This window comes from Eptatretus burgeri, chromosome 9 (genome assembly GCF_056783735.1).
Source record: "Eptatretus burgeri isolate ZD-2024b chromosome 9, Ebu_testis_v1, whole genome shotgun sequence".
NCBI classification, from domain to species: domain Eukaryota; kingdom Metazoa; phylum Chordata; class Myxini; order Myxiniformes; family Myxinidae; genus Eptatretus; species Eptatretus burgeri.
The window spans coordinates 29,933,300-29,951,527 of NC_140969.1; the positions used below are offsets into that span (position 1 = coordinate 29,933,300).

The 18,228-nt window shown below is 43.8% G+C and overlaps 1 protein-coding gene across 1 annotated transcript in view; it reads right to left on the reverse strand.

The window, feature by feature from the left end:
* Positions 1-18,228, reverse strand: part of LOC147019819 (cGMP-dependent protein kinase 1-like) — a 156,310-nt gene that overhangs the window by 69,133 nt on the left and 68,949 nt on the right. The window contains exons 11-12 of the mRNA XM_085893767.1: positions 11,352-11,491; positions 10,873-10,962 (exon numbers count right to left, since the gene is read on the reverse strand). Of these exons, the coding sequence (XP_085749893.1) occupies positions 10,873-10,962; positions 11,352-11,491 (230 nt within the window). The remainder of the gene's footprint in view (positions 1-10,872; positions 10,963-11,351; positions 11,492-18,228) is intronic.

Here is an 18,228-nt window from a genome sequence, read left to right on the forward strand (position 1 = left end):
GGGATTCAAGGAAATCGGCTTTCAAACTGAACCAATGTTTGCGCGTTTACCTTCTAGCAAGTAAATTACCTTTGAATTGAAGAATTCCGCGAATAAATAGTTGTTACAGTCGAAATTAAAACAAATTTTTTTTGGTGAAGCTTTTCATGTTGTTAAAACAATCGCACTGTTCCGAAAATATACATCACAATTGACAGGTCCTCGTCTCTTCATTTATAAATTATAACATCAATGCAATGATTACGTATTTATAAAATCCAAACGCTATTTATTCATCTTTCTATAATCGATGCAAGATGTAAGTTGCTGCTAACACTGATGGCCATCATGAACAGCACAAAGGTAAATCTAATGTGTCTTCAGTCTCTCTTGGATGTGTGTTACAATTGCCGACAGTATTCAGTAGAGTAACATGCTGTACAGGTTTGTATCCGAGGAGCAATAGGTGACACCATATAGCCTAGGTGTTTAGTTTTGTGTAAGTACGATGTTCGAAAATGAAAACGAAAAAAAAAAATGATGTTCGCACAACGACGACGTCGCTTAACGACGCGTTTCTCAGAATGTAACCCCGTCGTTAAGTGGCGCATGACTGTATATGTATATATATATATATATATATATATATATATATATATATATATATATATATATATATATATATATATATATATATATATATATATATATATATATATATATATATATATATATATATATATATATATATATATATATATATATATATATATATATATATATATATATATATATATATATATATATATATATATATATATATATATATATATATATATATATATATATATATATATATATATATATATATATATATATATATATTAAGCCTGGTGTTGGCGCAGTGGTAAGGGCAGTGGCTTGGGACCCAAGAGGTCCTGAGTTCAAGCCCCGTTGGGACACTGAATTAATATGTGTATGTATATGTATATGTATATGTATATATATATATATATATATATATATATATATATATATATGTATATATATATATGTATATATATGTATATATATATATATATATATATATATATATATATATATATATATATATGTATATATATATATATATATGTATATATGTATATATATATATATATATATATATATATATATATATATAATGTGTATATATATATAAATATATATAAACCAAGTCGAAAACACCAGGGGGTTGACTCAGCCTGCCATCCTTCCGAGGTCGGCGAAATGAGCACCAGTTGTACTGGGCCCGGTGTATGCCCCGGTTAGAATAGGTGTACCATATCCCTGTGTGTCGTAAGAGGCGACCAGGGTTGCGTCAGGAAGGGCATCCGGCGTAAAAACCTATGCCAAATCATTATGCGGACAACAAAGACAGTTGGTCCGCTGTGGCGACCCCTAGCGGGAGCAAGCCGAAAGAGGAAGAAGAAGATATATATATATATATATATATATATATATATATATATATATATATATATATATATATATATATATACACATACACACAAGATTGCCCTCAAAAAAAGTAAGTCTTGTTTGTTTTGTGTGGTGTATTTTATGTGGCAAATAAATGGAATGATGTACTGAATGAAAGGTTGGTGATTGCAAATGAAAGGTCTAAATGGTCTGGTTGTGAAGGTCAAAGGTCTGAAAAGTTTGAAAGGTCAAATTGTCTGATGGTCTAAAGGTTGAAAGGTCCAAATATGTCTGAAGGGTCAAAATTGTCTCAAGACTCTAAAATGTCTAAAGCAGCGTTTCTCAACCTTTTTACCCTTGTGGAACCCTTGAAATAGTTTTCATGTCTCAGGGAACCCCTGCATAAAAATTATTATGTACCATTATTAATATCTAGCTCTTTTATATTTTTATCGTAGTTCACGTGGAAAATATAATATATTTTTTTTCGGATACCTGCTTTAAGGAAAAAATGACTCCTTTTTGTCAAATTTATTGGCAATGAGACAGACCACGTCATCATTGGTGACGTCATCACGTACAGGCCGTGTGCCGTGTTCAATGACGAGTCGTTATTCCGGGCGTCCATAGCGCTTCGTGGTTGTTATAATATAACATTCCCTATGGTTGTTATAATTGTAAATAATATAAGAGGTTGAAGCCTCTATTATAATAACCAAGGAGTTTCCAGCAATATGCCGTACATGTATAGTAAAATTACGAATATTAAATCAAACAAAAACTACTCAAAAATACATTAGCCGATTTATTACTGTTTCTCGCGGAACCCCTAGCGACCTCTTGCGGAACCTTAGGGTTCCGGGGAACCCCGGTTGAGAAACACTGGTCTCAAGGGTCTTAAAAGGTTGAAGGGGGGTCTAAAGGCCCTGTCACACCTTGACGTTTTAGCCAGCGTATGGCAAAGTCTCAAAATGTATGTAAAACGCTGGCGTACGCTGAACTATTGATGTTTTTTTAAGTTTTGGGCATATAATAACGTGTTGGATGTATGCATAACGTATTAGTAACGTACACAGAATGTTTTAATCACATATAGATAACTTATACCAACGAATGCTGAGTGTGTTGTTGGCGTTCCCAACCTATGCCCAACGATAGTCTAACTTATGCATAGCGCGCGGCAGCATATCGCCGACGATCATGTAGCATAGGCTATTCATAGGCTGCGGCTCGACGATTCAAATCATAACCGCACTAGACATCGAAGTGTGAAGCCGCTGTCACACCTTGACGTTTTAGCCAGCGTATGCCGACGTATGAAAAATTTGCTGAACCAAGCTGGCACACGTCGAATACGTTATGGGTAAGTTTTGTATACGTTAATAGCACGCTGGCATAACGTCGTAGTACGCTGGCATACGTCGTCATACGCCGAGTACGTCGAGAAATTTTCAGCATCTATATATTAATACTGAAGGGCCAATTTTGTGCTCCTCCTAGCGGTCGCGTCACGTTTTTCTCGGTACTGTGACCTGGACTGAAAGAGACTTCTTACCTGTGAGAGTGCATCGCACATAGTGGCAATAGTCAACCTTCAAATCTGAAGCAGAATAAACACTTTTCGTTTTACATGGCGACGTGTGACGTCACCGCTGAGAGGCGTCAGGACGTCATGACATCATCGGTCATTCGGTGACGTCATTACGTCTGCCGCTGAGAGGTGCAATTCCACTCCTCGAAAATAGCGTCTGCAATGTAAAACCCTCTTCTGCACATGCTGACTACCTCAGAATGTGAATTTGACACAAAAAATGTAACAAGAAACATTGTATCTTCTATCTATATATTAATACTGAAGGACCAATTTTATGCACCTCCTCGCGGCCGCGTCACGTTTTTCTCGGTACTGTGACCTGGACTGAAAGAAACTTCATACCTTCTTCGTAAGAGTGCAACGTACGAAACTTCGTAAGAGAAAGAAACTTCGTAAGAGAGCAACGCACATAGTGGCAATATTTAACTTTCAACTCTGAAGCAGAATAAACACTTTTCGTTGAGATGGGGGTGAGGAGTGAAAAGGCGGGGGCGGGGGATGAAGAGACGGGGGCAGGGAGTGAAGAGGCGGGGGTCAAGGAAAGCAAATTTTTGGGCAGGGGTAAGCAAATTGAAAGCGGGGAACGGGGGAAATGGGGTGGGGGCTGGGGTGAATTAGGCGGGGTTGAGTGTGAGGGGGTGGACAGGGGGGCGGGAGACCGGGGGCAAGTGGGGCGGGGAATCAAGAGATGGGGGTCGGGGAGTGAAGAGGCGGGGCCGGGGTAATTAAATTTTTGGGCGGGGGTAAGCAAATTGAAGGTGGGGGGGAATGGGGCAGGGGCAGGGGATGAGTAGGCGGGGGCAAGCACGCCCTGTCCTGTCCATGTCCCTCGAGTGTGGGTGAGCTGGTGATGGTGCTGAATGAACAGAATCCGTCTGTGACGGGGCTTCGGCTAGTGTTGAAAATTTCTCGACATACTCGACGTATGACACACATTCCGCATATGCTGGCATAAGTTGTAGGCACGCTACGCGATCGTTGACACACGTCGACATACGCCACTTGTACGTTACTCATAAGTCGAAACACGTCAATGTAATGGTTAGCGTCAGTGTTCCAGACTCCCTGTTTTTTTTTTTTTCTTCGGTATGACTGTGATGTTGACACTTCGATTTCTAGTGCGGTTATGATTTAAATCGTTGAGCGGCAGCCTATTAATTATACTATATTATAACCACACCAGAAATCGAAGTGTTAACATCTCCGTCATACCGAAGAAAAAAAAAACCAGGTAGTCTGGAACACTGACGCTAACCATTACATTGATGTGTTTCGACTTATGAATAACGTACAAGTAACGTGTGTCGACGTGTGTCAACGATCGCGTAACGTGCCTACAACTTATGGTCAGCATTATGCGGAACGTGTGAGTCATACGCTGGCATACGTCGAAAAATTTCAAGCATGGAAAATTTGTCTCACACCTCTGTGTACTACGACGTATGCCGGCGTACAAAGACTTATGCCAGTGTGCTCTTAACGTATACAAACTTACCCATAACGTATTCGACGTGTGCCAGCGTTTTAACCAAATTTTGCATACGTCAGGCATACGCTGGCTAAATCGTCAAGGTGCGACAGGGCCGAAAAGGGTGAATTTAGGGTATAAAGGGTCAGAATTGTCCGAAGGGATCTGAAGGATCTTAAAACATGTCAAAGTTGTCTACGGGTTATTAAAAGGTCTGAAAGATGTGAAGGGCTAAAGGGTAAAAAGGAGTCTAACGGTCTTCAGGGTTCTCAAGGGCCTTAGAGGTATAAGGATTTTATAGGGTGTAACTGGGTCTGTGGGGTATTAGGTGTTTAAGGGTTTTTCATGGTCTTAGGGTTCAAATGGCATTAGGGGTATATAGGGTCTTAGAGGGTAATAGGGATCTAATAGGTCTTTGGGATCTTAAAGGATTACACAGACCCATACAGAAGTGATTGCAAAACTCTGTCTCCCGCTACACATGGGATGGGCTAATAATACACATTAATAAATATTCCTATACTTGCTGCTCTTAGGCTTCTGACTCGCAGGCTGTGTAGCCTGCCCCCTGTACACAATGAATTTTTAGTTCACAGTTCGGAAGTCTTGATTGACAAAGTGTAACGAGTGGAAAAAAGGTGTGTGTGTGTGTGTGTGTGTGTGTGTGTGTGTGTGTGTGTGTGTGTGTGTGTGTGTGTATATATATATATATATATATATATATATATATATATATATATATATATATATATATATATATATATATATATATATATATATATATATATATATATCCGAGATTTATTCATGGTTGTTACTTTATTTTGGTTTTGAGACTCTATTTTGAAATTGAGTCATGGATAGATAGTCGGCCCATCAGAGTCGATAAAATAGGTTTTTGTGAGTAATATGTATGTGGACGTGCCAAATCCTGAAGAATTAGAACTCCAATTACATATGGACAAGCCTGGGTGAGCATCTAAGATATTGTCCTGCAGCAGAAATAATCCTTTCAGGTTCTTATTTTAAACATTGTTTATATTTTAAATTGTGGATTAGAAATAGAAACATAAAAGCAAGAACAAGCAAATTTGCTCAAAATACATAACAGCTGCAAAAACTGGAAAGCATACCAAACATTCTCCTGAACCGCATTACTACTGAAACTGAATAGCAAGTCATCATGAGGAAATGAGAAACTATTGTTTGCCTTTTATTATTTATTCCAATTACAAAAACCTGGATTATAAAGAAGAAATATGAGAGGAAATAGTAGAGGGGAAGAAGAAGGGACTGCAGCAGTCGTAACATACCATGTAATGCAAATAAAGTTTAAGGGTCTGGGACAAATCAAATCAGACACAATCTCTTGATACACGAAATTTTGCCACAGGTTAGTTTTTCAGGTATATTAATGCCTTTGAGGGATGAAACTAAGTTGGATTTACTGCAGCTGGAATTGAACGACGCACGTGTGCAGTGCCCGGATCAACGTGGAGGGGATTCCTGCTTTGTCTCACAGAGTGAGAAATGGCAGACATCACTTTACAACCTCATTTTTACAATTTAGAGGCCAAATCCACTGGCACATCGAGAACGAGCAGATTCCTTCGAGTCTAAATTATACTGCTGCCACAGAGAAATTTGAACTTTTGACCTCGTTGATGTTAACAGGCAAATGCTGGGCCCCATTGTGACTTGTTATATAAAACAACATTTTAGCAAGGAAAGCAGATTATCAAGCCATGTTTTCAAATCTAAGAGCATGGGATTGCCTATAATCCTAATGTGCACACTCACCTCCGAGTTGTGCAGCTTGGATTTTAATGTTGGCCCAGATATAAACTGTCATCCCGGTGTTTCACAGGCAGGGTAATTCATCAATACGTGTGCCATCCCTCAGATGCACGTTAAACTGGGTGTCCCCTCTGCAAGAATGATTCTGTGGTCATTAAAGATCCTATGGTGTCTTGTGCAAAAAAATTTCAAATTTCTTTTTAACCTGCAGGGAGCACTCACTGACTGCATCAGTCAGTGCATCATCACTCCGAGTGATGATGCAAACCCACAGCCACGTACTTCACACAAACTAATCATGATGAGATTACATAATCTCCCCTAAAGTATTGTTGGTGATGTGCAAATACTGATAGCTGTGGTGAGAGCCTCTGTTGGAGAAATAATACAAAAAAGATGGTAGCCTTTGAAGGAATGCCAAGAAAACACTTGTCTTTGTAATTAAATTGCAGTAATTGGGGCGACTACGTCTCTTGGACGTTGCCGTGGATCCCTCAACAGCTCCACTGCTTACGCATAAATACTCGTCATCTGTACAGTATGCAACACTTGACTGTGGGTTCGCATTGGTTCTTACAGCGGCATGGAAGTGCTGCTGATGCAGTGTCCACTGTATGTTAGAGTATAAATTTTGATTTTGGCCAAAGTGCTGGAAATAGCTTACCTACTCTTGGCAAGTTCTTGGTGAAGGACACCATGCGATCTTCAACATCGACCAACTAATGCCGGCAGACGGGACACCCAGCTTAACATCTATCCGAGGGACGGCACATACATTAATGAATCACCCTGCCTGTGAAACACCGGGATGACAGTTTATAGCTCGGTCGGGATTTGAACCCAGGCAAGACAGTTCAGAGGTGAGTGTGCATACTACTGGGCTATCCTGCAAGAATATTGTGTGTGTGTGTGTGTGTGTGTGTGTGTGTGTGTGTGTGTGTGTGTGTGTGTGTGTGCGTGCGTGTGTGCGTGCGTGCGTGCGTGCATGCGTGCGTGCTGTTACAGCGGTGGGGGTAGATGGAGGAATTTCAGAGCAAAGTTAGGATTGTATAGAGTTGCTTGGTCCGTGGATGTGTAAGAGACACCTTATGTAGACTCAATGTAAATTATGTAGGGAGACTGTGAGCTTAAGTGTCACTTGTCACCACACAGGGAGTGGTGCTGTGTTAATTTGATCAGGATTAAGAACAATTTTCCTCAGTATGTAATTGCCCCTTGTGACGGACGTTTCCTACGTTTTTGTATTTACAAGCCAGCCATGAAAGAAGTGCATTTTTATACCAACCACATGCATAACAACAAGCAGCTGCACGCCCAAGTAGGCGAGAAACCCCACCTTCCCGTTTTTCGTGCCAACAAGCCAGGCCCGGAGGTGGATGATTGATGGGCATGACGTTAGAAGCGAGAAGGAAGAGGTTTTGTTTTAGTTGGTTCAGTTCAGTGTAAAGGACACAAGCGGTCGAGAGACGTCGGAGCTCGATGGCCTGTAAGGACAGGGCATTACGACTGGCTTTCCTTAGACGCATGAAGAAGACAGCACAATTGTCGTATTCATGCCGAGGCGAATTGGCTTGCGTGATGGAGAAAGACGCTGACCATTGACTCTTGGCTGGTCGTGAGAGACGGACCTCAAAGCCTTGTGTATATCACCGAAGGGAGCGGCGCCATTCTGCAGAGAGCAGCTGCGTCGGACGATCGATGAATAGGCCGCACAGTAGCTGGTGAGCGCTGGTGTTAAATACTGCTTCACTAATTACCTCACAAACGTTTCCTGCCCAGAGACGGCTCGGCGCCATTTTGGGGCACATCTTTCCACACCAGACGAAGCGCCTCGATCCCAAAGTTCAGTAAAGACCATCTCTGGGCAAAGCTAAGTGCCAGAATAAAGGGAGGATTTGCTTTTCTTTTGTTTCATTTCCCCCTTGTCTGTATTAAAGTCCGTGTGTAGAGGCGCCTCAACTTCAGGCTTAATTTATTTAACATATTATTATTACATTTTGAATTACCCTTGTAAATATGTCTGTTTTCATTAAATCCCACGTTTCTTAACTTGCTGTGTCTGTATCGAGTGAGTTAGAGTACGAGGTCCATCTAAAAAGTAATGGGACTGACTTCACAGAAATTTAATTCCAAAAAATATATTGAAATCACAGCTTGTTCCATTCAAAATAGTTTCCCTCCAGTCTCACACACTTGTCCATACTCTTCTTCCATGCTTCGATGCACCCCCGGAAGGCTTCTTCTGGAATCCTCCGGAGCTCCATCGTCACGGCCCTTTTGATGGCCTCTACATCAGGAAATCGGTTCCCCTTGATCACCCCCTTGAGCTTGGGGAATAGGAAAAAAATCACAAGGGGCTAAGTCTGGCGAATACGGGGGTTGCTCCAGAGTTGGTACGTTCCTCTCCGTCAGAAACTGTCGGATGCTCAGGGCACTGTAAACAGGGGCATTGTCTGGTGGAGCACCCAGCCGTTGTTCTCCCACAGATCCCTCCTCTTGTCCCGGACTGATCTCATGAGGCGACGTAGGATCTCCTTGTACATGTATTGATTCACTGTTTGACCCTGTAATAGAAACTCGAAGTGGACGATGCCCTTGATGTCAAAAAACGCGATGAGCATCACCTTGATCTTCTGCTTCGACATCCTTGTTTTCTTTGGTCTTGGTGATGCCGGATTTTTCCACTGACGACTCTGTCGTTTGGTCTCGGGATCGTATTCGAATATCCATGAATCATCACCAGTAACGACTCTCCCGAGCAGGCCTGGATCGTCATCTAGGCGCTCGATAATGTCTTGACAGACAGTGACTCTTTGCTGTTTCTGGTCCTCGGACAACAGCTTGGGGACCATCTTTGCGCACACTTTGCGCATTTTTAGATTTTCAGTGATGATTCTCCAGACAGTGTCCTTGTTGATGGAAAGTTCCTCAGCAATCATTCACACCGTGAGTCAATGATCTGCACGCACCATCTGATTCACACGCTCGATGTTGTCCGCTGTTCTGATCGTTGAAGGTCTTCCAGACCGTGGATCGTCTTCAACCTCCTCCCGTCCCTCTTTGAACCTCTTGTGCCATTCAAATGCACGGTATGTGACATCGTTTCTTCCTCGTAGACTTGCTGCAGCATTGCGAAGGATTCGGAAAGTGTTTTCCCAGGGTTGGCAAGAAATTTCAGATTGGCTCTCTGCTCACGACTCATAGCGCGATGACTCAGACTGGACAACATGTACAGCACGACCTGTAAAAAAAATCACACAGAGCGCAGTCAACCATCACCAATCATATATATTGCTGGAATGTTGCGAAAGACTGTGACGCAACCCATTCATTCAAGTTGTGTAAGTGAAGCACACCGCCAGTGCAGCCCTGCCCCTCCCGCACGCGCTTTAATCCCTGGGGATCACGTGTCCACCTCCAAAGGAAAACTGCTTGGTGATCCCAGCTGGTCAGTGTTAACCGCCTGTCCATCACAATTGGGTCAAGGTGGGAGGTGGGGGGGGGGGTTAACCTGACCGCGAGACCCGTGACAATAGCGGCATTCCTCACTTAACGACAGTTCCGTTCCTTCGACTAGGTCGTTAAGCGAATTGGTCGATAAGGGAGGATTTTTTTTTTAAATGTTTATACAGTAGTGTACTGTATACTGTAATAAACAGAATAGAGGAAAACAACTCTAATATACATTACTAATATATATATATATATATATATATATATATATATATATATATATATATATATATATATATATATATATATATATATATAGATATATGAGGCATCGCGAGGAGTGATGTAAGGGACACATCGGCCATTTTGGAGTTAATGGCATATAGCACTATTTTAACCCTTACCCTATCATCCGAGCCTATCATCATCATATCATTAAAAAATGTCGCTTACATCACTCCTCCTCGCGGGGCCTTATATGTACATGTACATGTACATGTATATGTATATATATATATATATATATATATATATATATATATATATATATATATATATATATATAATATACACGTGTATGTACGTGCGTGCGTGTGCGTGTGTGTAGCCTGGTGTTGGCGTAGTGGTTAGTGTAGCTGCTTGGGATCCATAAGGTCCTGAGTTCAAGCCCCGTTAGCCGCTTGAATTAATACACACCAGGAGGTTTACTCAGCCTGTCATCCTTCCGAGGTCGGCGAAGTGAGTTCCGGTGTACTGGGCCCGGTGTATGCCCCGGTTAGAATAGGTGTACCATATCCCTGTGTCGTAAGAGGCGACCAGGGTTGCGTCAGGAAGGGCATCCGGCATAAAACGTGTGCCAAATCAGTATGCGGATCATAACGGATGATCCGCTGTGGTGACCCCTAACGGGAGCAGCCGAAAGAAGAAGATATCTGTGTGTATGTATATATACATATACATATACATATACATATACATATACATATATATACATATACATATACATACACATATATATATACATATACATACACATATATATATACATATACATTATACATATACATATATATATATATATACATATATATGTTGCAAGGGTTTTGTTCATTAAGCAGACCTGTCTCGCAAGATTGTCCACAGCTCTCCTCCCAGACATGCTTCAAGCAACATGTACAAGTACTTCGAATCTCGGAAGGTCTGGTAGAGGCTGGAACACAACCCACATATTTCACACCTAATTTTATTTCAAAAGCAGTGTGGTATCATTGAAGTCACTCCATCAAAAGCAATGTCGAATCTTATTGTCCATGGATGATGGAGCACAGCGGTCAGTGGGATAAGGAGGATCGAGTCGATCAGTTTATTAAAAAAAAAAAACTCCAGGTTTGCATTCATCATAAATTGTGGATGTCTCCTTGGAAATGGCAAAATTTCAAAAACTTTGACATGTTACAAAAGCTGAATGAAGCTTTTCGTGCATTACTGTTGTGACATGAACAAGGTGATTTCACTTGATCCATAAGCTTCTGAATGTACTCGTGTTGTCTTGTTTTATGTCGAAAGACATTAGGATAACAAGAACAGTTTAAAACATACCGTGCTATGAAGGGGGAGTAAGAGTTCAACATTATTTCCCTCTCTGCCAAGACGTGTCTCTGTTGACGAGTTTCCACCACATGTCTTTTACGTAGAACCTTCAGAGCAAATGTCCTACCTGACTCAGACTTCAACTCCACCTGAATGCAACAAAAAAGGTTCAAAGAAACGAATTGGCAAGACAACTTCGTTACAATAACAGGTCGTTTATGATTCGTATCTACAAAGTGGGCCTCAAACATGCAACAAGTTTGAAATGTCTCGTTTATCAAAACTTGTGACATTCTTGTGGCCCACGCTGTATTTATCACACTGTTGAGAGCAAAATATGAGAGCAAAAAATAGCTTTAATCAACATTAAAATTACCATCATAAATATCAAAATAATCTGAAAGTCAATATCAAGTGCATCTCAAAGTTACTTTCTTATGATAATTGTTAATGTATAAATGAGTTCATCGAATGCATTGTGATGGAAAATTCACTTGTTAGATTGTCTAGTCATTGTGCAGTTCACAAACAAAACCATCATTTGTATGCTAAATATATATTGTCGAATGAGGCACCCAGCGATCGTGTGGTGCTCTGAATCGGAAGTCCAAAGACCTCCGTGAACACCAAGACGATGTTTAAAGTTACCGCACTGCATTCTTTTTCAATTTGCAAACCCCAAGGATCGCCCAATAGATAACCAAATTTGGCGGTCAATCGTGCATAGAAGGCAGGAATACATACTTTCAATGTTTATTATTATCTTATATGGGGAATAAGGCAGGACAGGACGATCAATAAATACCTAACAGATCTGGCAGTCAAAAGGGGGAAGAAGGTACGTACAAACTTCTGTGCAAAGGAAATAAATAATCCACGATGGTGCTGACAATACCAGATTCACACAACGAAGGGAGCAGGTGAGGACTTTGAGCAGGCACAACCTGAGCAGGCTGGCATGGCACAATGTGAAGTGCAGCTAAGGGCAGAAGAATATGGATGGCAATGAGGAGGGCAAGAGATGAAGTCAGAGAGAGGGATGTCTCCTCCTCCGTCCTAAATGCTCAACTGCTGCACGCATGCATAGACACAGATTTTAAGCCCCACGGGAGCTGCCTTTCAAGCACGTGGTTGTACTCATCCTTTCCCAATGGCGTTTGAAGGTGGCACCATCTTCTGGGCCTCACTGCCCTGTTAGGGGCCCTGGCCCTCACTGCCCTGGCCCTTTGTAGAATTGATCCACCGTCGGACAGGGCCCCACAGCTTAACACAACACCCTGGCCTGCTGTCTTCTGGCCAAACAGCCCGTGATGATTCCTTTATAAGCGTGATATGCTTTCCGTGTGTCTTTGTGCCAAAGTACTCCACCTGGCCTCACCTGCTCAGGAGGTTTTACACAGCAGGGTGTTCCAGAAAGACCCGGACAAGTTTGGTTGTAAAGGTATTTAGAACCACAAATGATACACGACATGGCCAAAAGTATGTGGACACCCCTTCTAATTAGTGGAGTCGGCTATTTCAACCACACCCATTGCTGACAGGTGTATAACATCAAGCACATAGCCATGCAATCTCCATAGACAAACATTGGCAGTAGAATGGGCCATACTGAAGAGCTCAGTGACTTTCAACATGGCACCGTCATAGGATGTCACCTTTCCAACAAGTCAGTTCGTCAAATTTCTGCCCTGCTAGAACCTGCATGTGTACACTTTGGAGGATGCTCCGCTTGAGTGATCCCACCTTAAGAGTCAGCATATTATCTCCTGCTTAATCACTTTACCATGGCTCGTGGAAACATGTGCTCCGCACTGGTCCAGGAGGACGTGTGTCACACACCAACATCGAAAGTAGATGCAGCAACAGCAGACGAGGTGCAGTGAAAAGAGGGTGGAGCAGAGAGGCGAAGGAGAGGGCAAGGCAAATAGGCGGAGACAAGCGCGAGCAAGGCAGGCAAAGAAGAGTAGGCAAGGCAGGCAGGCAGAGAAGAGCAGAGAGAGAGAGAGAGGGGGGACGACTTCGCGATACGCCTTTTATAAGCCCCGGGCGAAGGGTGGGGTGACAATCCGAAGTGACGCGTCATGACCCGAATTGCGCTTCCTTCTTGGACCACGGTGATCATAGCCCTGCCGTGCCAGGCTCCTGGGGCCGGAAGCGGTCTCATGCACACATCCAGCACGACACGGCCCAGAGCCTCACACCGCCCCGTGACCCCCGTCTCTCCTGCCATGTTCTAGTGACTGGACGAGGGTCGCGTTGGTCCCACGCGCCCATTCGGGACATCCCCGACGAGACGCGGCTGGCGCTCCCAACGCGCTTTACCCGTTCTCGCGCCACGTGATCCAAGTGGCCTGGGTCGTGCAGCACGCCTCTGTTTTGTGGAAAATTGTATTGATGTGTAGGTGCGAGGAGGCACGGGATGATTTTTCCCGTGTGTGGGAGATGTTGGTGGTCGAGGTTGTGAGCTTTTCGTGAGCGAAGGTTGAGCAAGGTCATACGCCATTGTAATTGGCACGTAAATTTGAATAAAAGGGCGCGCCATGCGCGCGCCGGGCAGTGAGTTTGTTCATGTGGTGATTCTTTCAAAGATGGCTGCCTGGGTGCTGTGCCTGCTTCGATTTGTACCATGGTTAAAAGGGAAGGGTTCGATGGAAATCACGACTGAAGATAGAGATGTGGTTATTAGACCCACGCAATGCACTTCATCCCGTTAACCCACTAGACATGAGAGGAAGATCTGACTGCATGAAGACTGACAAAATAACTGCCTGGGGATCACTGTATGTTGGTGCCATTGCCTTAGAGGCATGTGGTTTTGCAAAATCACAATATGACCCCCTCCCTTTTGCTTGACTCGACCCGAGTCATTGAACATTCGTGTGGCATATAGGTCTAGTTTCCCCAAGTACGCTTTACCTATGGATCCCTGAGTGCGACATTTCAAATACATGTCCCAAAATATTAAACCTAGTGCGTTGCATATCACAGCTTGCAGACTCGTACGGACATCCTTATGCTAGATTTCCGGTATTTAACTAAACAAACAGGTTGGTTATAATGATATACCTCTCTAATATTTAGATTACCCATGGCCCAGGACCTGTGACGCAAGGGAACAAAACAGCAAATGAAAAATTTGCGGCCGAGTGCAGCAGCAGCTGCTCACGCAGCCTGGTGTCTTCAGGCCCGAAATGATCCTTCGTTGTGTTTTTTTTTTCTCCTGGCTGCTGGAGGCAACTCACCCTAACACGGCAGGCCACACGCCGTCTCACAGTCCATTTGAACTGGCCTTTATCAATAAAGATTTCCGATCTGTGCAAATACAGTGTCCGGTAATGCGGCTGCCTGCATGGCAGTCCCTGCAAGCACTTTCACAACAGATGGTCCTGGGGCACAATGGCAAGATTCAGCAATGATATGGCAAGGCGTAGTAAGCGGGGTCAAGGCAAATAAAGGCATGGGCAAGACATTGCAAGTGGAGTCAAAGCAAAAGCATGACAAATGCAGACCAGGTAAGGTGCAATAGGTCGGCATACGAAGCTGGCCGGCCTCGGTGTGATCTCTTGGAATTGTGGAGGGAGTGTGGTGGCGTTGGCCGATCCGAAGACAGGTTTGGTCCTACCCTACGGTCTCCCCCCACCCCCATTCTATTGTCTATGCCTGTTCTTGTCCAGACCCACTTCCGTTAGGTTGTAACAAAGTAATTCAATTGAAATTGTTTTTGATTTTTTTTAAACGATATGTGTCCCTAACCCTCTTATCGTCTTTGTTCAGCTAACCTGTCCTAACTATCTTTTCCCAATCCCTAAGATCCCTTTAAAGAGGATTGAGAAAGAGACAAGTAAACCTGTCCAGAGGTCCAATGCAGCCTCAGAATAACTCCCACAGGCCTCAGTATTTCCAAGATGAGTCCAGCGGCCTACAAACAGTGAAGGGATGGATGGTGCGAAGAGGTACACATGTTCTAATCTGTCCTATCCTTTATTGATCTTTAAACTATCCCCGGGACTTTTCAACATGCCTATCTCTTTAAACTATCAGTTCTAGCAACCACTATTCCCGTCGCCTGTGTTGGTGTGCATTATTAATTTGGGCCTGGCCCGCAAATTTTCCTCCGTGCTCTCGCACAATTTCATGGCTGGGCAGCGTGGCTTCAATGGAAGGTCTGCCCACCTGCCAAACTCATTCTTCAGCACCCCCGGGTCGCTGAGGCTGTCTCCAAACCTAGCTACTCCTCACTAAAGGGGCTGTCACACCTTGACGTTTTAGCCAGCGTATGGCAAGGTCTCAAAATGTATGTAAAACGCTGGCGTACGCTGAACTATTGATGTTTTAAAAAAAAAAGTTTTGGGCGTATAATAACGTGTTGGACGTATGTATAACGTATTAGTAACATACACAGAACGTTTTAATCATATATAGATAACTTATACCAACGAATGCTGAGCGTGTTGTCGGCGTTCACAACCTATGCCCAACGATAGTCTAACTTATGCATAGCGCGAGGCAGCGTATCGCCGCCGATCACGTGGCATAGGCTATTCATAGGCTGTGGCTTGACGATTCAAATCATAACCGCACTATACATCAAAGTGTGAAGCCGCTGTCACACCTTAACGTTTTAGCCACCGTATGCCGACGTATGAAAAATTTGCTGAACCAAGCTGGCACACGTCGAATACGTTATGGGTAAGTTTTGTATACGTTTAAGAGCACGCTGGCATACGTTGTAGTTTTCTGGCATACGTCGTCATACGCCGAGTACGTCGAGAAATTTTCAGCATGTTGAAAATTTCTCGACGTGCTCGATGTACGACACACATTCCGCATACGCTGGCATAAGTTTTAAGCACGCTACGCGATCGTTGACACGCGTCGACACACGTTACTCATAAGTCGAAACACGTCGAGGTAATGGTTAGCGTCAGTCTTCCAGACTCCCTGGTTTGTTTGTTTGTTTGTTTTCTTCGGTATGATGGTGATGTTAACACTTCGATTTCTAGTGCGGTTATGATTTAAATCGTTGAGCGGCAGCCTATTAATTATATTATATTATAACCGCACTAGAAATCGAAGTGTCAACATCACCGTCATACCGAAGAAGAAGAAGAAAAAAAAAAAACAGGGAGTCTGGAACACTGACGCTAACCATTACCTTGACGTGTTTCGACTTATGCGTAACGTACAAGTAACGTGCGTCGACGTGTGTCAACGATCGCGTAACGTGCCGACAACACGTTACTCATAGGTTAGAAATAAGTTTCAGGTACGCTAAACATTACCTCGACGTGTTTTGACTTATGAGTAACTTACAAGTAACGTGTGTCGACGTGTGTCAATGATCGCATAACGTGCCTACAACTTATGGCCAGCATTATGCGGAACGTGAGAGTCATACGCTGGCATACATCGAAAAATTTCAAGCATGGAAAACTTGTCTAACACCTCGGCGTACAAAGACGTATGCCAGCGTACTACGAAAAAAAGCCAGCATGCTACGACGTATGCCAGCGTGCTCTTAACGTATACAAACTTACCCATAACGTATTTGACGTGTGCCAGCGTTTTTGCCAAATTTTGCATATGTCAGGCATACGCTGGCTAAATCGTCAAGGTGTGACAGGGCCTTAACATGGGGAATGCCCTCACTGGAATTTCTCCCTCAATGCCCACATGGCATTTTGGCACTCCGGGTCCCTTTCCCCTGGGTACCCGTGCCATTACTTACTCTAACTCCTCAGTCCCTTAGACCCACGGCCTACTCTGGCCGACTGGATACTAACATTTCACAAGCCACGCTCCCTGCCGGTTAATTGTCTCCCGCACCCTGCAAAATGTTTCGTGCCTTCGTTCAACTCTAACCACAAAACGACATCCCTTTGTTAATTTGACGATCCCGGTAACTAACATTACTCTAACCCCGGGTTCCCTTGGGTGGGATTCATTCCTCCCCCCAATCATTCGTTCGCACCATGCATTCCACATTCACTCCATTTACATCAGGCCCGCTGACCCACATTCACTCATCCTTCTTCCACTCACACCGACGCTCTACTAACTATTTTCCCCGACTAACTTGTGCTCTCCATCATCCCTTACTCAAATGCACATTCCATTTAACTCTATTTAGCTAAGCTACGTCCCCACTATACGTTCCATGTCTGTCCTTGTTCTGAATGATCTCTAATTTCTAACCTAAATTCCCCTAACTCATGGTCCCGGGCCCACGTGGAGGACTGCTCCTAATGTCCCCATGGGGCCGGTCTATCTAACGCTATACCCTTCCCCTAACTAGTGCTCTTTTGCCCGGGCGAGGATGTTCATTACATCCTCGCTGGGCTTCGTGTACTCGTGGCACATGTCAGCGAGCTTTCCGCCTCCAGGAGGGGTGGTCGGCAGTGCACCCGTCGCCTGTTAATCGAGCCAAATGCTTGCATTGGCTTTTGGGCCATCTCCCAAGGGAAACGCCATGTTTGACACACCCGCCATTCGTGCTGCGGGATCCCCGCCGACGTCACTCGCTTACGGCCCACCCTGCGAGCTTCGCCACGCCCACTCTTAAACCGACCACGCACTCGAGCCGTCCGGCGGCCACGTTGCCATTTCCATTAATGTCGGGCGTCTCGCGAGCACCACTCACGTCACGCAGCACATAGGGCCTCGGACATGGGCTCCCATGGAAAAAAATTCTTTTTTCAAATTCCCATAATCCCTTTGTTCACTCCCCTTTTAGCCGTCCGCGCTCCGATAATTTATCCGGCGTGGTGTGTTTCAACGCCGGCTCCTCCGAAGCCATTTGTACTTCGAGCAATGGTCCGTCCTTGGGTGGTTTGCCAAGCACGGACCGCACACACTCTCGTACCTCGCACACAGAGTTCCATGGAGT